At 61.3% G+C, this 21141-nt stretch overlaps 1 protein-coding gene across 2 annotated transcripts; it reads left to right on the forward strand.

Annotated features, from left to right (window-relative positions):
* Positions 1-7122: 7122 nt before the first annotated feature.
* On the forward strand, positions 7123-18698 carry PTGS1 (prostaglandin-endoperoxide synthase 1). Of its 2 annotated transcripts, none has more exons than XM_038156542.1 (10): positions 7123-7299; positions 12616-12732; positions 12855-12995; positions 13725-13868; positions 14241-14422; positions 14509-14592; positions 14898-15144; positions 15427-15713; positions 16318-16465; positions 16810-18698. In XM_038156542.1, exons 1-10 carry the CDS (start codon positions 7254-7256, stop codon positions 17163-17165), a joined length of 1752 nt encoding a protein of 583 aa, XP_038012470.1. In that variant the 5' UTR covers positions 7123-7253; the 3' UTR covers positions 17166-18698. The 2 variants fall into 2 exon arrangements, with proteins under 2 accessions (XP_038012470.1, XP_038012469.1); XM_038156541.1 differs by lacking the exon at positions 7123-7299 and adding an exon at positions 7474-7667.
* The last annotated feature ends 2443 nt before the right edge of the window (positions 18699-21141 follow it).

A 21141-nucleotide genomic window follows, 5' to 3' on the forward strand; every position in this document is an offset into this window, starting at 1 on the left:
GCTTTTTTTTTTTTTTTTGCCATTGTTGCAGCCTCAGCATCCCCACAGCAGCCTGGGCTGGAAGGGTTTCCCTGATACCTGCCCAGGAGCAGCAGCAGCTGGGCTGGGAGCTCCACGAAGCCGGGGCAGGTGGAGAGCTGCTGCTGCTCGTGGAGGCCTCTCCAGCCTCTCCCCGTTCTCCAAGCCCTTGGGGTGGTGCCAGTGGGCTGGTGGAGGCAGGCAGTGGAGCTACAGGGGGTCACGCACATGGGAATTTCCCAAGTATTTACCACTACACAAGGAATAAAACCCGTGGTGAAACTACCCTGGTGCTGGACTGGGGGTGCCACCCAGAGCTGCCTGGGTGGTTGGGAGCCCATTTACCCGTGTCCCCCTCTCACCCCTGTGCCCTGGCATCAGCCAGGGGCAGCCACGGGGCCCACAGAAACTGCTCTCAGCCCTGGTACCACCAAAGCAGGGCAGACAGGGCATGAACCTGGGGAGCTGTGCCACCACTGTCCATCCTGCTCCCTGCAGGACAAGCAGAAAAAAGCACAGCCCCAGCACCTCCCAGCCACACAGAACCACAGGAGAGCCCCCCAGGAAAAGAGAGGATGGGCACTCACCACTGGCTGACTCACAGGGTGGCCCTGGAGAGGTCCCACTTTCCCTTTGCAGCACAAATCGCCTGCTGCTCCACATCAGCACAAGGTCTGCCTGCTCCAAACTGGCACCAGCAGGAGCCTCTCACTTGGTTCCAGCCTGGATTGCACCCAGAGCTGATAAGAAGCTGCAGCTGATGCTGTTGGCGGGTGGAAGAGGAGTTCCAGCTGTGCCAAATTACCCAGGAGGGGAAGGGACATGGGCCAGAAAGTGCCTGGGCTGCTTTCATGTGGGTCGGTGTCAGTGATGCCACATCAGCCACCAAATGGTTTGGCCTTGGCAGGGCAGAGGGTGAGGGAGGGCCATGGCCAGAGCCCCTGCTGTGCCCTGGGCTGTCCACACCCTGCTGGCCTCACAGGGACCCTCTGCTAACAGCACCTGCCAGCCCGGGGCACGGGCAGGGTCCCACCTGGCAGGCACTGCTGCGGCCTGGATGGGTGGGGGTCCCCAAGGGGTCACAGTCCCAACATCCCTGTGCCCATCCCTGCTCAGGACAGACCTGTGCCCTTCCCAGCCTGCTCCACCAGGATGCTCCAGTGCTCTGAGCAGCTGGACACCGCCAGGGCAGGCAGCAGGCTCCTGCCAGCCCAGCTGCTGCCCGAGCCCCGCGGCCGCAGGGACGCGCGGAACCGAGGCACAGGCAAGGAAAAACTCCAAGGAAGCTGGAAGCTCTCGACATAGTTAAAAAACAACATTGCTCTTCAAAATAGATGTGATTGCGCTCCTTGTGAGTCATCGAGCAGAGACACCGAGATTGCTTTGTGCCAGGGACGAGCGGGCGCTGATTGTGGGCCCGGATTTGTATCCACCAGACCCTGGCTGGCATGTCAGAGTTTACAGCGAGCATACATTTTCAACAGTGAGCTTTGCAAAATGTATCAATGTAATCTCTGCCTCCTATATTCCGTGTTGATTAGACACGATTTCTGGCTGGATTTTCAGAAAGCTCAAGTGCTTTTTTAATCACTACAGAAGCTCATTATTGCTTTCCAGTGACTCTTATGTCCTTCACTTCTCCTTTCAGATTAGAGTCTATAGTCAGATGAATATTGGATGATTTCATTACATACAAATGCAATCAACAGTTTTGCATAAATTTCTCCTCTTTTCTTGAGTTTCAATTGACCTCAGCACCCGTGGAGGCAGGCGCAATACACATGTAAATGAGCTGGCGTTGCTGCAAAGACACGGATTCGAGAAACAAGATAAACTGTCAGATAATATTCAGGATTTTTAACAGATCAAAAAATACTTCCTCGTTCAGCCCAGCCATAAAAATGGCACCTTCAGCTGCTGGGGAATTTGCTTTTGTTTTGCTGTTGTCTGGCTGTGGACAAAGACCAGGAGTGGCACAGGGGCTGAGCAGAGCCGGGCTGGCCGGCAGCGGTGCCGTGGGGTGGGAGTGGGGTGCAGTGGTGGCCCAGGTCTCCTGCCACAGAGAAGCCTCTGGTGGAGTCATCTGCCCCTGGCACGCTGGGGAGGTGCCCACAAGCCCAGTGCCTGCTGCAGAGCTGGGTTTGGTGGCTCTGCCTGTGGTGGTACCAGTGGTGGTGCTGCCATCCCCATTCCTGCCCTGGTGGGACCATCTCAATGGGATGCTGGGTTCAGACCCCTCGGACCCCTGACCCCTCCTGGGCAGTCCCGAGCACCAGCCCAGCAGTGGGGGCACATGCTGGGGTGCAGGGCTGGGCCAGGGGCTGCCCTCCTCACCCTGCACTGCCGCACACGGGGGAACCACACGTTCCAAATATATTTAAGCTAACCTCCACACGAACAATCAGGGCTAATTTTAAAAAACTGTAATTAAAAATAAAGGACCTCTTGGTAGAGAAGTCGGGGTAAACTGTCAGCAGTCACTCTGGATGTGAAGCCCTTACCTTTAAAAGAATCATTTTTGTGCTAATGTGAGCAATCCAGCACTCCCACACTCGCCTTCGGGGGGCCTGTGGGGAAAGAAACTCGTGGGTTTCTTTTGATACCTTTACGTGCTAATCTTCTTAACAGATTTTTAATTAATGGGAACAGAGCACTTTGCAGCCGTGAAATCTATTGGTGTAATTGCCTGGTGGATTAGTCCCATTAACCACACAAATTACCTGTCTCCAGGCCGCCAGCCCCACCGGGGAGCTCCCTGTGCTGGACACACTGAGCAGCCCCATTCTGAAGCAATTTTGATAAAATAAACTCTCTAATCAGGTAAATAACTCCATAAGGGAAATTGCTGCCTTCCCGCAGCCCCCCTCCAGCAGGACCTGGCTACTTTCAGGGGAATGCAACACGCCTCCAATTACAGACAAATCTCCAGCTCGGAGACCATTTGGGAGAAGCCCACGGCACACGGGACCCCCTCGAGCCACAGCGGCTGAGGAATTAAGGCATTTAAGCTGTCAGCTGGAATCTGGCCCGGCCCCTGATTACCTGGGGGGACGTGCAGCATATTTAGGTTCGTGTCCGTTGTAATTTCCTGACCCCCGGCGTTGATCCCGAATGACTCCTGTCCGTGTCAGGTTCCTGCCCGCAGTCCCTCCGACACGTGGCCCCGGGCTCGGGGACACCGACCTTTGGGCAATTAAGGACATCCAGGCCAGCCTGGGCCCGGAGAAGTGGGAACGTGCAGCTGTCCCCAGAGCCACGGGGCGTGCAGAGCCACCTGTGCCCATTCACCGCCGGGCCAGGTGAGGCTGCGTGGCTGTGCTGGCTGCCATCACCCCTCAGGATGGACAGCTGGACCCTCCCCAGCCCTGTCCGTGGGTTTCCATGTCCCATTGTGATTTTGGACCTGAATCTGACAAGATTCCCACAGCTGTCCCCTGCTCAGGGCCTGAGGTTGGGGTGAGCTGCCCCAGGGATCCCGTGGGACCCACACACAGCAGGCACAGAGGGATGTGGGGCACCCACGTGCTGTCACACGGCCATGCACAGCCCCAACACACCTCCTCCTGCTTGGTGAAGGGCTGCCCAGTGCTGGGGGCTCTGCCAGCCCCCCGGCCAGCAAGGCTCCAGACCTGCTGTACCAGCTGGGGCCCTGCCAGGGCGCAGGGAGGAGGCTCCCTGTTGTGAGCACGTGTGTGGGGACAGCCTGAGAGGGAGTGGCAGCAGTGACACTCTGGTGGGGACGGCCATATGGTGAGGGGGCCTTCAACCATGCCCTGAAGCGCTGGGGGGATCAGTCCCAGGGCCGGACCCTGACCCGGCATGGAGGAGCCCAAAGCGCGGGGGCACAGGGCTGTTCTCCCCCTGGGGCAGCAGGCTGGAACTCTCTCCTCGGTTGCCCCCATCGCTCCTGGCACTGGGAGCAGAGGGTGACCCGTGGGGGCACGGGAGGGGACGCGTAGGTGGCCGGGCGGGCTGCGGCCGGGGCAGAGCCGGGCGGGAGGGTCGGAGCGCAGGAGCCGCCTCGCTGCCCGGGCTGCCCGGGAACCCTACACCGCGGGTAATTGGCATCAGATGCTCCCTGACCTGCCGCATCCACCGGGAAGCTGGAAGCATTTATTTGTCTGAGCCGGCGGCTCTATCTGCGTGCGGGAGGCGTTGGCGGTGGCGGGGCCGGGCTCCGCGAGCCTAATGAGCCTGAGCTGAGGATGATGAATATGATTGCTGAAAGCGCTTTCCTGAGTCCTCCTTTCCTGGGGCTCAGGTTACGAGTTCCCAGACAGCCTGTCCAGCCCCGGCTTTTCAATTCTGATTTGTAGCCCCCCAAACTGTCTGTCAGCTCCCCACGCCGCAGGAAATGCTGGGTCCTCCTCTGCTGTGCCCGGCGGAGCTGGGGAAGGGGCCGCCAGCCCTGTTCAGCCATCGGGGAGGGTTTGGCCCCCCGGGCTGCCCCGGTTGGTCCTGTGCCCACACAGCCCCCTGAGCCAGAGGGGACAAGCCGTGAGCACTGTCCCGTGAGGGGTCACCAGCCACCAGCATCTGCTGTGCCCTTGTTTCTGGGGCTATTGGGGACCTTCCGCGGGGACTTGCCACCGGTGACCTCTTAACCTCACAGCAGGAAAATGTGGGGTTCAGCTTCCCTGTTCCCTGCCCATCCCCTGCAGCCCACGGGCAGTGTTCTCCCACTGAACCACATCCCACAGAACAGCTGCTCAGGGATGGGCAAGGATGGGTCAGCCCGGGGATGCTCCATGGCCGTGCAGATCCCCTGGATCAGAGGGACACAGTCCTGACAGGCCTGGGGTGGGGAGTTGTGGGGTGCCCCTGCCTGGCTGCCCCACAGCTCTGCTCCCTGCGTGGGGCTCAGAGTGGCTGGTCTCCCTGAGCTGCTCCTTTGCCCCTTGTCTCACAGGCTCAGCACCAGGTGTCCCCGTGGCACGTGTGTTCCCATGGCTCCAGCATCCTCGGGCAGATGGGGGAAAGGATTTCATGAGGGGAAGGATTTGGGGCGCTGACCTGCCACAGGTTCTTGTGTCCCGCTCTCCTGTTCCAGTTACGTTTCGGATTCCGGGGGCAGCACCATCCCAAACACGGGGAATGAGGGGCTCAGGGGACCGCAGGGGAGATGCGGCGCAGCTCAGGGCAGAGCAGCAGAGCACCAGCGACGCTTCGTGCCTCCCAGCACCTTCCAGTGCCTCCCAGCGGCTCCCAGCGCCTCCCGCGGCCGCGGCCGCGCTGCCATCGGCGGTGTTCTGCTGCCTCCCTACGGAGGACCGGCAGCACCGGGGCCCCGCCGCCCCCGCCGGGACAGACCCGCGGCGCCGTGACCGGGGCCGTGACCTCTCACCGGTGCCTCGGGCGGGGCTCTGGCGCATCCCAGCACGGCTCCGAGCCTGCCTTCTCCGTCCTGTCCTGCACCGCAGCCGAAGGGCCGCGGCCATTCCCGCACCATCCCCTGGGTCTGGCACCGGCACATCCCCGGGGCAGCACCGGCAGCCCCGGAGCAGCCAGGGCCCGAGTGGGGTCTGTTTGTCTCCTGCTGTCCCCCAGGACATGGCAGTGAGGCACACGTGGGGTTTGGCAGCACCGCGCTGGAGATCCCCTCTCTACCCCAGAGAGGTGTCAGGGCGTTTGCTGGCCAGACCCGGTGCCCAGGCTGCCGAGCCTGTGGCAAATGCCCAGATGTGCCCTCTGTGCCTCAGGTGGCCCTGGCCTTGCACCCAGGCTGTGAGACCACAGTCTCACACAGCGCCCGAGCAGCACCACCCTGCTTTGCCCTGGCTGGGGACAGGAACTTCTCTGGGCACCCAGGGCTGGCTGCCACCCTGGGACTTGAGGTCAGACACCGCGGGCTGCAGCTCAGACAGAGTCACGGGAGGAGGTCTGGTGGCAGCCGGGGCTGGCACCAGGGAGCTCAGTGGCTGCTGGTTTAGAGCTGAGCACTGAGCACTGGAGTGAGGGGTCTGGGTACTCGAGAAACACCAGGAGTGGTGGGAGTCTGCAGGACACCCTGCAGCCGGCAGCAGAGCCCCCTCCCTCAGCCCGCAGCGCCGGGACAGCCCCTCCATGGCAGCCCTGGCGAGACAGCTGGCCCCGGGCTGTTGCAACCGTTTCCGGTATTGTGCAAGAGAGTGGTTATTGGAACCTGGCGAGAGGGAAAGGAGGGGGCAGCGAGAACGGAGCGCTGCTGCAGCGGGACATCCCCAAGGGCTGCGGGGCTGGCCGGCAGCGGGAGGGCTCAGGCTGTGCCCGGTCACACGTGCTGCGGTCAGCAGTGTCAAGCGTCGGGTGCAGGACAGGAAGGGGACAGGCCAGAGCTGGGGCTGGGGTGCTGCAAGAGGGAATGGAGGGGAAATACACACAGCCACAGGGTGGGCCGCTGCCTTCCTTGGGGCTGTGACACCCTGGGGAGGCTGGCAGGGGGCAGGAGCAGCCGCGGCCCCGGCACACTGCACCAGCTGCACGCACAGAGCAAAACCTGCCCCAGCTCCCGGTGTGAGCTCCTCAGTGGGAGCAGAGGCAGCGTCCCCACCCTGCTTGAGCGCATCCAGAGCCTGCTGAGCTCATGCTTATCTCATGGCTGGTGCATTTGTCTGCTGAAGCTGGATCTGAGGCCCTCGTGCAGTTTTGGACACCTGTGAAAGCCACTTGCCTTGTGAGGACACTCCCTCCCAGCTGCTGAAAGCCCCGCAGAGGAATCAAGCGGGATCCCGGCGGGAACTGCGCTCCCCCAGCCTGCCAAGGGCTTCCTGCAGCTCAGCAGAACCCGCGATAAACCTCTCACACAGCCAGGCCTGCGCTGGGGTCTCTGCCACTGTCAGCAGGCTCTGAGCTCTGGGTTCCGCCAGCCTGGGGACATCCCAGCCGGGTCTGCAGCTCTCCGTGCTCTCGCCCACCCCAGAGCCACGCAGAGCCGCTCCCAGCCCCGCACGATTCCGGTGGGGTGGCTGCTGCCTGCCCGAGCCGGGCTGGCTGGGTCCTGTCCGGCTGCCAGCGGCTGGTGCTGGGAACAAAGCATGGGGCAGGAAACACCCAGCGATGGTTTCACCGATAAGCTCAGCTTTTCTGGCAGCGGGGCTCCTGGCACCAGCGGGCAGCACTGCCAGGGCAGCCTCTTGCGGCAGTCGGAGGAGCTGAGCCAGGCCAAAGAGATCGGGGCATGGAGTCCTGGGGAACCTGGGGTCGGGGTGTGGAATTGGGATGCAGGGGGACGTGGGAACAGGGCCGTGGGCGTGGGGATGCAGCGGGATGTGGCAACGAGAAGCTGGCTATGGAGATGTTCGGGTAGGTGGGGACTGGGAGGGAAACGGGGCAACCTGGGGCTCCCGGGAGAGACACGGGTCGGGGCACGGCTCGGGATGCAGGGGCGGCCAAGCGGACCAGGGGAGGGGAGCGCAGCCGGGCAGTCCCCCGGCGGGCCGGGCCGTCGGAGGCGGCCCCGTCCCGTCCCGTCCCGTCGGGGGCGGGAGGCAGCGCGGCGGGGGCGGGGGCGGCGGGGCCGCGCCGGGTGCGACGGCGGGACGCGGCAGAGCTGCCTCTCGCCATGGGCGGTGGGTGCCGGGCCCGGGCCCCGCCGGCCGCGGGGCTTCGGCTGCTGCTCGCCCACGCCGTGCTGCTCTGCGCCGCCGGGAGCGCCGCCGGCACCGGCTCCGGTACGCGGGGCGGGACCGCACCGGGAGGGAGGGAGGGAGAGGCGGGGGAGTCGGTACCGGTGGAGCGGCGACATCCCGAGCGGGGGACATTCGGCACCGGGGGTCGCGAGGGGAGCTGGCCCCGCAGGGTCCAGTACCGGGAGTCCCGGGGAAGCGGGGAGAGCTGCGGGGCGGGCGCTGCGGGACCGGGCCGCGGTCCGGCGGGTCCCGAGCGGGATCGCACTCGCCACCCCCGGCTCGTCCTCGCCCGCCGGTGCCCTCCGTGTCCGGGGAGAACGGCGGGCACGGTGGGCAGGGGCTGGCAGGAGCCCCACGACCCCCGCCCGGGTCAGGTGCCCGCAGGTTCCGCCCGTCACGCCCGGCTGGGAGCGAAAGCGCCCGGGTAGAACGAACTTCCCCTCCGCCTCCCGCAGCGGCCGCGCAGGGACCGCACGCAGGGCCCGGGGGACACATGACTGGCCCGAGGCGGCTGGGGACGCACGACAGGGCTGGACCCCCGCCAAGACCGCGGCCACCCCGGGCCGGCCCCGCCAGCGGGCTGAGGGGCAGTGCCCGGCTGCCTCCTGCAGCCTCCCGTCCGGGACGGGGCTCGTCGAAGGAGAGGGGGACAATGCCCGTGCGTGCTGGCCGCCAGGGCCCCTGCCGCTGTCCCCACACGCACGCCCGGTGACACTGCAGCTGGCAGCGAGGATGGAGGGCTGGGAGCAGCGGGGATGGCTCTGGTGGCCTCAGCCATCCTTTCCTTCCCATGCCCAAGTGCGGTAGAAGTTCACCACGTGCTGCCCAACCGCAGGCACACCCGGGGATGTTGAGGAATAATGCCGACCATGGCAGGCACCCGTGGAGCATGTGGTTAAATAAAACCCTTCCTCAAAGCCCATCAGCTCTGTCCCCAGCCCCTACAGTGCAGGCTGAGGATGTGGAGGGCAGCAGGAGCCCCCATCGCAGGGGCAGCGGGACCGTGGCAGGAGTGACCCAAGCCGAGTGGGTTTGGGCTGAGCAGAGCTGGTGCAGAGCAGGGGGTGTTGCCCTTCCCACTGCCTGCACCCCTTCCCACCCCATCCTGCCAAGAGAGCAGGGACTTCTCTGTGCTGGAGCAGCTGGTCCTCTGCAAAACCAGTGACCTCTAGGTGCAGACTTTCCTGTCTCAGCTGTGAACATCCCAGAAAGGGAGCATGACCCATGGCATGGATCCCATGGCCATGCAGAGGGCAGCTATGTCAGCTGCAGGGGACTCCAGGAGCTGGGGTGTGACCTGGTATGATGTGAGAGGTTCAGACACCAGAAACAGTGGGGCTGGGTGACCCCAATGCTGAGTGACCCCAGTGTGGCTGGGGAGGTGGCAGGCACCCCACTGCAGGGCACATCAGCCACATCTGCTGAAAGGAGAACCCCCAGGGGATGGACCCAGCTGTCACTGGCTGGGCTGGACCACAGGTGGTGAGGACAGGCAAGGGACAGCCTCTGCACTGCTCCTTCTCCAGCTTGGCCATCTCTTTACATGTGTTTTATCTTCCTGAAAAGTTCCTCTGGGAGCTGAGCACAGCTGGGCTGTAATCTGTGTGTCCTGCTGATCACAGGACAGGGCCTGGGGACATGCTGAGGACCCACGTGCCTGAAGCAGCCGGGACAGATGCAACGCTGGAATGGTGCAGCCCTGGAGCTGACTGCTGCCAAGCACGATCAAAGCAAATTTCATTATGTGGGGGAAAAATAAATACCTGGGATACACGATGTACATGAAAAGACGGCTTTTTTCCAAGCCTTAATTAGGGAGGGAGATATCTGATTGAGAAATTAGGGGAACTGTGCTGTGCCCTGAGGTGCTGTCAGCAGAGCTTCCCGGCTCTGCTCCTTCCCAGCGTTGCACCAGGAGCACCACAGCCCTAATCTAGTCCTCGGATCTGCTCTTGAAGACCAAATAACAGGATGTTGGGCTGAGGCTGGGATCTCCTGCTCACTTGATATTTGCTGCTCAGAGCCCTCTACTTGACTCCTCACTGGCTGCACCTTGGCTCTGAGCCATGCTGTTTGTTCTCTGTAGACTTTTCCTCTGGCTGTGAGCAGAGCCAGGCTGGTCCCAAGGTGTTTCTCAGTTTTCCCTGCAGATATTGCCCTTGGCTGCTAACTTGCCTTCAGGGGTGTAGTTTTGTTCAAACATTCCTGCAAAGTAAACCTGACTGTCCTCTCTGCAGCCATTGCACAACCCAGGCTGCCAGACAGGAGCAGTGGCAGCGCCCCAACATCACCGTGTGCCCAAGCCCCAGCCATGGGGCAGGTCGGGCACAGGCCCTGCTGTGTGGAGATGGGTGGGCACCTCTGGCAGAGCTGCCTGGCATTCATGTCTGTTTCCACTGCCCGTGGTCTGTGCCCCCTCCCAGCGCGTCCCCTCCTCAGTGGGGCTCACAGAGAGCCAGCCCGGGCTGCAGAGTGAAGCCAGTACCACGCGAGAGCCCTGGGGCTGTGTCACCCCTCCAGCCCGTCCCGGGCAGGCAGCCTGGCTCAGGTGCAGGGAGAGGATCACTGAGCCCACGTGGAACACAGCTGTGGGCCTGGCACGCTGCTCCTGCTCGTGGTGCTGCCAGAACTGGTTGCAGATGACAATCTGGCTGTGGTGTGTGCGCCGTGAATAGTTCGTGGGCCTGAGAAGCCTTCCAGGATCAGAAAAACAAGTGCGTAAGCACTCCATGGTCTTCAAAGCCTGCGGCAGCGGGGCCGTGGCCCATCGAGCGAGCCCGGCTCCATCCCGGCCGTGATTCACCCCAGGTTGCTTTGGCTGCGGTTTGTGGAACGGATGTTGTCCCCGCAGTGTGGCATTTTTCAGCGGTGATGGAGCGTGGGCACCGGCCCTGCCGGCACGGAGGGGCCGCGCTCGCCGCGCTCGCTGGCAGCGCCTTTCCCCATACCTGGAGCCGTCCTGGCAAGGCCGGCGCGGGATTCCTGGCCGGGGTGTGGAGAGGCACGGAGCTGCTGCACAGGGAGGCTCCGCCAGGATGTGATGGGGCTGGTGTCGCGGGCCAGGACACGCTCCAGCCCCTTCCCACCCTTTTGGCTGGAACATGCTGCTCCCACCCCACCTCCGGGACCCGGCGGCGCTGACACTCCGGTGAACCGTGCGAGGCGCGGCCCGGCCCGGCCCGGCCCGGCCCGCCGCCGAACCCGCCTCGGAGGAGGGCTCGGCACCACCTGCCATCGAGCCCCGCACCGGGGAGGGCCCCGGCGGAGCGAACTTCTCCTGACTCCCCGTATCAGCTGGAGAGACGGGGCAGGACTCGACCTGCCGTGCCGGAGCATCCTCCCAGCCCCGTGGCTGCGGCGCCCACGGGAGCCCGGCTTCCCCTGGCTTGCACCGGGCAGGGCACGGGGCTGCTCTTCGGGGCTTTTACCGGGTCTGCAGCAGAGCCAAGCATGGAGCTACCGGCGTGGGAACAGCCCAGAGGATGCCCCAGCTGCGCTGCAACACCTCCCCCTTTCCAAAAATTCCCATCTTGCAAAAATCTGAACGGGTGGTCTGACCTTAATTTGTCTGGGATAAATAAGATCCTGCCTGCTGCCTCCCGTCTGGAGACATGAAAAGATCCAAGATGAAAGGGAGCCTGATGGAAGTGCTGGGAGCTGAACACGTCTTTGCAAGTCGGGCCCTGTGCCGCGAGGGATTTGGGACCACGGGGCTGAGCACAGCCCAGCAGAGCTGCTGGCTGAGCCCCGGGCTCCCTGCCCTGCCCTGAGTATGTGCCTGCTGGGAGACTGAGCAACTTCACAAAATCAGCTTTGTTTTCCAAAGATGTTAATGTTTAGTTGCAATTCCCTATGGAAAAAATGTGGTTTCTGTTCTGCATCCCACCACCCAGCAATGGAACCTGTTCCCAAATTCCAGAAGAACCTGAAGCATGTCTGGGAGGGATCTGGTGAGCTCACAAGCCACATGGAGCAGCTGATGGGCTCAGGAGACCTTCCTCCACCGACTGTGGCACTGGGCACAGTGGCAGTGGCTGTTGGTCTCTTCAGCACCCGGGGTGTGCTGCCTGCCCCCCATTCCTGCAGCCAGCAGCTCCAGAGCTGGGCACTGTGTTGGTGGCACCTTGTCCATGAGTGCTGCGTGCCCTGGTGGGGCTGGTGGCCTCCCCTGTGCCCTGACAAAGCCAGGTGTGCAGCCGGGTCTGGGCTTTAGGCACTTCCCTCCTGGCACAAAGGCTCTGTCCAGGCCTGGCTTGGTGAGCTGAGAATGCCACTGGGGAGGATTTCTGGAGACAGCTGTGACAGAGAACATCCCAATTTCCAGAGCATTCCTTTGGCTCACGGAAGGCAGAGGAGTCTCTGGCCACCCTGGTTGTGTTTCTCGATCTCCTGAGGTTTGCTGCTCTTGGAGGGGCTGTGGATGGTGGAGTCACAAGGATCTTCCTGCTCCAGGACGGCCCGGAGAGGCTTGGTGGGGATGGAGCTGCTCAGCGTGGGAGCTGCTCTGTGCCAGGGGGTCTCCCTGTCCCTCGTGATCCCACCGCCCTGGGAAGGGCTGGAAGGGGCCTTATCTCATCCCTGCAGGCTGGGCACGAAGGTGGTGGAGGAAGGGGCCGGGCGGGAGCCGGGAGTGAGCCCAGAGAGGCCCTTTCCATCCGCTCGGGGCGGCGGGGCCGAGGGGCCCCTGCCAAAGCAAACGGCCCTGACAATGGCTGCTATTATTAACACAGGGGCTGTTTGCACGGCTTTAGCCTGGGCTGGGGCTCTGGGGGCACAGCAGCCCCCCAGGCACGAAGCTACACCCCCAGGCACGGGGGAGACCACCACAACAGGGCAGTGCTTGGCTGCTGCAGCGCTGCACCCCCTCTCCGGAGCGGCACCCGGCTGGGCTGTGTCCGAGGCTGTCCCCCCTTGAGGAGCAGGGAGCCAGCAGATGCAGCAGCGTGCTGGCTGGATGGTGATGTCTCTCTCTCTCTCTCTCCCCCTGCAGTGAATCCCTGTTGCTATTTCCCCTGCCAGAACCAAGGGGTGTGTGTGAGGGTCGGCCTGGGAGGATACGAGTGCGACTGCACGCGGACCGGCTACTACGGGGTGAACTGCACCTCCCGTGAGTCCCTGCCCCTGGGACCTGGCACCCGTGGGTGCCAGGGCAGCATTGTGCCCACAGCACTCACTGGTGTGGGTGGGCTGGCTCCTCAGCAGGGAGAGTGACTGCTCTGTTTCCCCCAGCTGAGTTCTGGACACATCTCCACAACCTGCTGAAGCCTAGTCCTGCCTTCTACCACTTCGTCCTGACCCACTTCAAGTGGTTTTGGGACATTATCAACAGCACCTTCATCAGGGGCACGCTCATGAGGCTCGTGCTGACAGGTGAGGGGCTGGAGAGGGTCTTGGGGTTCAGCAGGACTCGAGGAGCCCCTGGCATGCTCTGGTGTGTGGGTGGGGATAGCAGGGCTGCAGCAATGCTGAGCAGCTCCTGTGAGCAGGGTGGGCATCAGGCTTGAGTCACCTCACCAGGAGACCCAGAAGGTTGTCACCCTGTCCTTCCATCACCCTGTCACATTGTCACTGTGCCCGGGGCAGCTGCCCAGCCAGGTTGCAGTGGGGTGTAGGGGGTCCCCAGCACTGCCAAGCTGCCAACTGGCTGGAAAACACGAGTGGTTCTTGGCATGCTGCACTCCCCAGGCCAAGGAGCTGTTTCACAGCTGCACAGAAAGCAGCCCGTGGAAATATGGCCCTTGTTACTCATGTCCCCATATTCATCACTTTGCATAAATATTTAGGTTCCAGCTCTTGGAGCACGCTTACAAGGCTCCGGCTGTTGGCTGCACCATTTCTGAGGGTTTGTCATCTCATTCATCATCCAAGGATCCACTTAGCACATTAGCAAGGGCCCTCCTTTTCTGCAGGGAATTGCAGCCTTTAAAAGGCTCGGAGCAAAGCCCAGGACACACACATGCCTCCACTGCTGGTACCTTTCTGGTTTTTGGGGTGTTGGGGGGTGTCTGGCAGCATAGAGCAGGTGGGCAGGGACTGGGGGCAGAGCATGTGGGTTGCTGCCTCAAGCCCCACAGTGGTGATCCCCCTCTCTCCTTTCAGTTCGTGCCAATCTCATCCCCAGCCCCCCCACTTTCAACTCTGACTATGGCTACATCAGCTGGGAGGCCTATGCCAACGTCAGCTACTACACCCGCGTCCTCCCGCCCGTGCCGGACGACTGCCCCACGCCCATGGGCACCAAAGGTATGTGGCTGGTCTGGGGAGCCCCCATCACCCTGGTCTGGGGGACCCTGAGTGTTTCCCACCCGGCCATGGCCAAGCTTTTGCTGCCACGGACACATCTGCAAAGCACCACTGGCAGTGCCACGTGCTACCACGGTCCTGCCCAGACTGGCTCTGCAGCAGGAGGAGCTCGATGGCATCTGGATTGCTGCTGGGACAGCTCGGGCTGAGCTGCTGGGGCATGTCCCAGCCTGTGTGAGAGGGCTGCAAGGTGTCTGTGCAGATGAGTCTGTTCCCAATGCTGCAGCAGGCACCACCAGCAGCCCTGCAGGCAGCAGCAGCGCCTGGCTGGGTTGGCACCGGGCATCTTCCCTCAACCTCCATCCTTTGCAGGGAGGCTGCAGCTTCCTGACCCCCAGCTCCTGGCAGAGAGGTTCCTGCTGCGGCAGAAGTTTGAGGCTGATCCCCGAGGCACCAACATGATGTTTGCCTTCTTCGCCCAGCATTTCACCCACCAGTTCTTCAAGACATCTGGGAAGATGGGACGTGGCTTCACCAAGGCGCTGGGGCACGGGGTGAGGGCGTGGGGGCAGCGGGAGTGAGGGGGTGCTGGGCTCCCTGTGCCTCTTGGAGCAGCCTGGATGCCCTGCTCTCTCCACAGGTGGACCTGGGACATTTGTACGGGGACAACCTGCAGCGGCAGCACCAGCTGCGGCTCTTCCGAGATGGGAAGCTGAAATTCCAGGTACCACCCAGCACAACTGAAACACGTCCCAGGGTTGTTTGAAGCCCATGTTCCTCAGGCAGCTCTTGGCAGGCCCCAGCCCTGATGCCCTGTGTGGCTGCCGGCCGGGGGACGATCTTTGGGGTGCAGCTGCTCAGATGGCAGCAGGCATTTGGGGCCGTATGATGGAGGGGTTTCCACTCCATTCACCTCTTGCAGGAGAGCAGATGTGGCGCCCTTAGGGAGGCAGCTCGTGGCTGGGCAGGCTTTTACTGGGATGTTTTTGCCCCTCTGCCCTTTCTGCCCTCTCGCTGGCGTGTCCCCAGGTGGTGGATGGAGAGGTGTACCCGCCCACGGTCACCGAGGCTCCGGTTCACATGGTGTACCCGTCGGGCGTGCCCCAGGAGCAGCAGCTGGCGGTGGGGCAGGAGGTGTTCGGGCTGCTGCCGGGGCTCTGCGTGTACGCCACGCTCTGGCTGCGCGAGCACAACCGCGTCTGCGACCTGCTCAAGAGGGACCACCCCACCTGGAGCGACGAGCAGCTCTTCCAGACGGCGCGGCTCATCCTCATCGGTGAGCAACCGCCACCGCCCTGTCCCACCCCCCGGGCGGCCCCCAAGGACTCCCACGCCGGCCAGCCTCTTGTTGAGGGTAATGGCCAGACTGCCTCTGAGGCAGTTCCTCTGGCATCCCTCTGGGAGTCGTTTGTTTTGGTCCAAATAGCAAAAAGACTGGCTTTGGTCCATCCGGAATGGTCAGGAGGAGGTGGATGGCTGCCCTGGTAGATGTGGGTGACATCTCAGGTGCAGAGCCGGCGGTCCTGCTGCTGCCAGCTGCTTCTTTTCTCCTGCCCAGGGGAGACCATTAAGATCGTTGTTGAAGACTACGTGCAGCACCTCAGTGGGTACTACCTGAGCCTCAAGTTCGACCCCGAGCTGTTGTTTGGGTCACAGTTCCAGTACCGGAATCGCATCGCGGTGGAGTTCAACCAGCTCTACCACTGGCACGGGCTGATGCCCGACTCCTTCATCATCCAGGGACAAGAGTACAGCTACAAGCAGTTCCTCTACAACACCTCCATGCTCATGGACTATGGTGTGGAGGCACTGGTGGAGTCCTTTTCCAAGCAGGTAGCAGGAAGGGTAAGGTCCTGCTCTGCCCTCCCCGGAGGGACACGCGTGCAGTGGTGCCCATGTCCCAGCACCTGATGGGCACATCAGGAGTCCTCCCCACCCGCACCGTGCCAAGGCTGGCCCTGGCAGCCCCAGCTGCTGGCCCCTGCTGCTCTGCAGTAAACATTCCGGTGATGCCAGCAGCCTGTGGAAGCCGAGAGCTCCCCAACTCCCAGCGGGGCCTGGAGCAGCGCCTGGCACTGTTCTTTGCTGCCATCGCATGGATGTTTTCTTCCAAGCCATTGCAGCTCCATTCCTGTCCCTCTTTGCTCGTGCCAAGCAGCCCGGCTGAGGCGTTTGTGTTCTCCCAGTGAGCCTGAAATGTCTCTCGTCCTCCCAGGTCACTGGGTCACTGTCCATCAGGGACTTTTCCTGCCCTGTGCCCTGTCCTGGGAGCAGGGCTGACCTGACCCAGCTGCTCTACAGCTGGATTTTGCACTGCCCGCCCGCTCCCCCTCCTCTTGCTGCTGCAGTGACGTGCAGGACACGGCTGCTTTAGCGTGGCGGCCCTCTGGAGCTGCTGCTGCTGCTGCCCAGCGCCTGATGTGTGCTCCTCCTTGTCTCTCCCCTCCAGATTGGTGGGGGACAGACCATCAATGCCAATGTCTTGCACGTGGCCGTTGGGGTCATCAAGGAGTCCCGGCAGCTGAGGCTGCAGCCCTTCAACGAGTATCGGAAAAGGTTTGGCATGAAGCCCTACGAGTCCTTCCAGGAGCTGACAGGTAGGGCTGCAGGGCTGCTCCTGGGGCTTCGCCAGGGCAGGGCAGGGGCTCTGTGCCTGTGGGTGAGTGCCAGGCCATGAGCTGCCCCTCTGCCACCGGGTTTGGAGCAGCTGCTCCTGCCCATCCCAGCCCTGCCTGCTCACGGCCCCACAGCGGGGCAGACTGGGCTGATGCAGGGGTGTCAGGGGATGGGGGCTGGAGCACTGGTCCAGAGTACAGTCCCTGGCCTGTAGTCAGGCTTGCCACTGCCTGTAAGGGAGCCGCTCTCCCTTTGCCCACTGCCAGGCCAGTCCTTGGCAGGTGTGATTCTCTTGCTAAAGCACTCTGATGTTCACTTGGTGCAGGAGAGGAGGAGAAGGCAGCAGAGCTGGAAGAGCTGTATGGAGACATTGATGCGCTGGAGTTTTACCCAGGCTTGCTGCTGGAGAAACCCCAACCCAATGGCATTTTTGGGGAAAGCATGGTGGAGATCGGAGCTCCATTTTCCCTGAAGGGGCTTTTTGGAAATCCCATCTGCTCCCCAGAGTACTGGAAACCCAGTACATTTGGTGGAACAACTGGCTTTGAGATCGTGAAGACGGCGTCCCTGGAGAAGCTCGTGTGCCTCAACGTGAAGAAGTGCCCGTACGTGGCGTTCCACGTGCCGGACGCTGCGGAGCACGGCAGCCCCCGGGCTGCTGGATCCTCTACAGAGCTCTAGCAGGGCTCACCTGCCCAGGTGGGGACTGTCCTTGGCCTGGTGCAGGCTGAGCCGAGCTCCCAGCCTGGTGCTGAGGATCCTGTTCCTTCCTACAGCGAATGGTGGGGATGCAGGAACCTGCCACCTCTGTGCTGAACAGAAACAGGACAATCCAGCTGGTGTCCTCCATGCCAGCCCTCCAGGAAAGGCTGCTCCCTGCTCTCTGAAAAACTCGAGTGCCTTGGGAGTGTGGCTGCCAGCCCTGCCCTCAGCAGACCCAGCTCTCTGATCGAGAACACCCTGCACAAAACAGCTTTGGAGTTCCCCAGGGGACACTCTGGACTCTGCAGCGCTTTGTCACCTTCCACCCTGCTGCCTCCCAGCACCAGGCCACCAGCAACCCTTCTTCCAGAGGGAAGGGAATATCCACAGTATGCCTGAAAACCATTTTTGGAATTACTGAAAAGTGTAAGACTGGAAAATTTTCATTTTAGTTAACTGGTCAGCACTGACCTAATTCTTACTCACCAGGAGTCCAATTTCTGTTCACACAACATCTGTTTCCAGTAGAGACTCTCTTCCCTGCTCAGAACAGGAGCCCAGAGCCCAGGGAGCACTCCCTCCTCCCCTGCTGCACCTGGTGAAGCCATGAGCTGCCCGAGGGATGCAGAGGAGGTGGCAGCACGCAGAGGGATGGGGAGGACACAGTGGCTGTGCTGCCCAGTGGTGGCTGGGCTTGCAGAAAAGCCTCTTCTGATCCAATTCTCCTGCAACAGCCTCCCAGCACACAGGCACAGCTGGGAGAAGGACCCAAAGCAGTGTCTCTCCTGGAGGAGACCAGAGAGAAGCATGAGGTCAGATCCCCTGACCTCCTGTGTCATGCTGGCTTGGACCCTGGCATGTGCCACCAGCTGCCAACCTGGGGCTGCTCAGAGCGAGATGCTACCTCTGTGCACACAAAGGGATGGAGCCTCTTCCGTCCCAAAATCATCACCCTTCTCTGCACTAACAGCTCAGCAAACACATCCTCACAGCACACAGAGCCTGCTTTTGTCCTCCTCCTGAAACAGAGCTCAGCCCTTGCCCAGCCCAGCCATGTGGTAGCTGGCAGCCACTGGCACTGGCCTTGATCCCCATCAGATCCTGGTTAAGCTCCAGGAAAAAGGACATTTAAAACAATAAATGATTTTAAAAACTCCTCTATTTCTGGCTGTGCCCACCAGTGCTGTGCTGGGCCATTGCTGACTGCACCTGAAGCAATAAATGGAGCAACTTCTCCCTTAGAAGCTTCCATGAGGTCTCTGAATGTCCTGAGGCTGTTTGAACTTTGCTCCCCTCTGGCCACCCCCGGCCCTGTGCTGCTCAAATGCCACAATTCAGTGTTTGGACAATGCTCTCGGGCACAGGGTGGCCTTGTTGGGGTTGTCCTGGGCCAGGAGTTGGACTGTGATAATGCTTGTGGGTCACTTGCAATTCAGGATATTCTGTAATTCCATGGGGACACTGCTTAGACCTTTGTGTATTTCTCTCACATAAAAACTATCCACACATAAACCTGGCTGCCTGGGTGTTTTGTAGACATGAAATAGCCACGGTCTCTAAGAGAACATGCAGCTGCAGCTCCTTCCTCTGCTGTCCTGGAGGAGGGGAGCAGTCCTGAGCCTCTGCTCCATCCCAGCAGGATTCCCAGGGAGGTGCTACAGGAATTTTAAACCAGGGAGCCTTAAAGGGCTGGTGCCTTGGCAGGGATGTGGTAGGAGAAGTCATAGCAAGGGAACACGTGCAAGCAGAGACTCCCAAGGCACGAGCCTTCTCACTCACTCTCTTTAACCCTTCAGAAATGGGACAGCATCACCAGGACAGCATCTAGATTTTAGTTTCCTATGGGATGTGGGGAGCCAGAGAGGCCAGCAAGACCCCGAAGGCACAGCAGGCAGCTTCAGCTGCTCTGTGCTCCCCTGGGCTGGCCCTGACCAGTCCTGGCACACGGGCAGCCCAGTGCTCGCAGTGCCCCTGTGCCGTGCAGAACAAGAGGAGGACAGGTCCTTCCCCACGCACGCCCCAGGCAGCCGAGCACACCCAGCACCTTCCAGCTGCGCCCGTGCCCGCCCTCCCGGCACGGAGCTGCTCCAGCCCGAGCATCCTTCCCTTCCATCTGGCGACAGGCACGAGCTCGGCTCGGTTTCAGCTCGGTTTCAGTTAAACCACAAACATCCGGCGTTTGCTGCTGGCTATCGGGGCTGCCAGAGCCGCTTTGGGACCGGCTGATAACTGCACGAGAGCCCCCGGGGCACACGAGAGCCTCCTGGCTGCTCCCTGCCACCGAGGAGGAATGTTCCACTGGGATAGCTCAGCCGAGCCACTGCGGGCAAACCTGGCACCTCTTCCAACCAGTCCAGGACAGCAAAGCACCTCCCTCCTGCTAGAAGGAAAAGCTTTGAAATAGTTTCTTTGAAGGACCAGCACGTAGCAGCCCCAGGCACAGCATCAACACGCCACTGCAACCTCCCCCAGGAGCCCGGGCACCTATGGCCCTGCACCCAGAGCTCCCCCAGCCCAGCCCTGAGGAGCTCTTCTGTTTTCTGTGCTGCTTTTCCAGCCATGGCAGCTGGCAGAAATCGCTCCCACTGTCACCGGTTTGTCCAGCTCAAGGCACAGCCACATCCAAGGCAGTGTTTGCACCCACACATGGTGGTGGTGGTTGGTGTGGCCACCAGCATCACCAACCACGGCAAGGGCTCCCTGCTGTGCTCCGGGGCCAGCACAGAGGAGAGTGCTGCCAGAAGGACCCTCTGCTCGAGCTCTTGGTAAACACAGCTCGTAGGACATCCTCTGTGTTTTCAAACATGCCTCTGAGCCCAGCTGCGGCTTGCCTGCGGTGGGGATGGACAGGGACAGGAGGACGGAGCTGCCTGGGTTCCTGCAGCAGCAATGAAAACATGCATCTGGGGCTGCGTGGCCTCAGAGGCAATGATTCACTGGGCAGGAGGAGAAAAGCAATCCCTCCTTGGAGGGAGTCTCCAGACTCTCCCAGCCCGCTCCAGCAGGCCCCCCTGCCACAGGAATCAGGCCAGTGACTGCACAGGAAACCTTGTTTGGATTTTCAGCAAAGGCATATTTTGAACATTTTACAAAGAAGAGGCAGATGGGAGGCCAGAAAAACTCAAGAGTAATCTTTTCTTGGCTAAATCTTGCCCTGCACTGCCTGGCACCCATGCTGGCACCACGATTAAATGTCCATGTTGAGCTCATCCTGGGATCTCACTGCTGCCCTCGCCAAGCAACCGCCCGTGCTTCCCTGTGCACTCACATTCCGTGCCCAAACTCTGCTGTTTGTATTGGAACATCATTAACTGTGAGCAAACGCAGGTGATGCCAGGATGAGGGCCTGCAACACCCACCATTCCAGGCTGCCTCCCCGCACTGCGCCGCTCCTTCCAAACCAGAACATTTCCCAGAGGCTACACACCTACATGACAAGTGCTTTTTCAACTCCTATTTATAGAACTCCTTGAAAATTCAGCTTCAAGAAAGGGCAGAAGCAGCAGCAGCAGCAGCTTTTCCCCAGCTCAGCCTCCTCTCCCTGCTGACAGCTGTGAGGCCTGTGCATCAATGAGCAGCAGGGTTAGGGCACAGCTTCTCTCCCCTCACTCCCTTGTGCTTGTTACATTCTTCCAGATCAATGATTAATTGGATTCAGAGCTTTTCTCTTCTCCTTTTTGCTACTGGCACTGGAAACCACCTCTCCCCTACCTGAGCACAGGAGGTTCCCCACCAGGAGTCACCTTGCTCCAGGCCACTGGACACAGAGCAGCAGGGGAGGGTTTGATCCTGTTACAGTTTTGCTGACATAAGGGGCAAAAAATAAACCCCTACTTTATAAAAATAAAACTTCAAAGCACTCAAGCAGACAGCTCTGCCTTGATCCCCTCTCCAACACAGGTTTTATGATGCTAAAATGCACCCTGTCTGCACACCAGACTTCACTGAATCTCAC

Source organism: Motacilla alba, chromosome 17 (genome assembly GCF_015832195.1).
Source record: "Motacilla alba alba isolate MOTALB_02 chromosome 17, Motacilla_alba_V1.0_pri, whole genome shotgun sequence".
In the NCBI taxonomy this organism is placed as follows: Eukaryota; Metazoa; Chordata; class Aves; order Passeriformes; family Motacillidae; genus Motacilla; species Motacilla alba.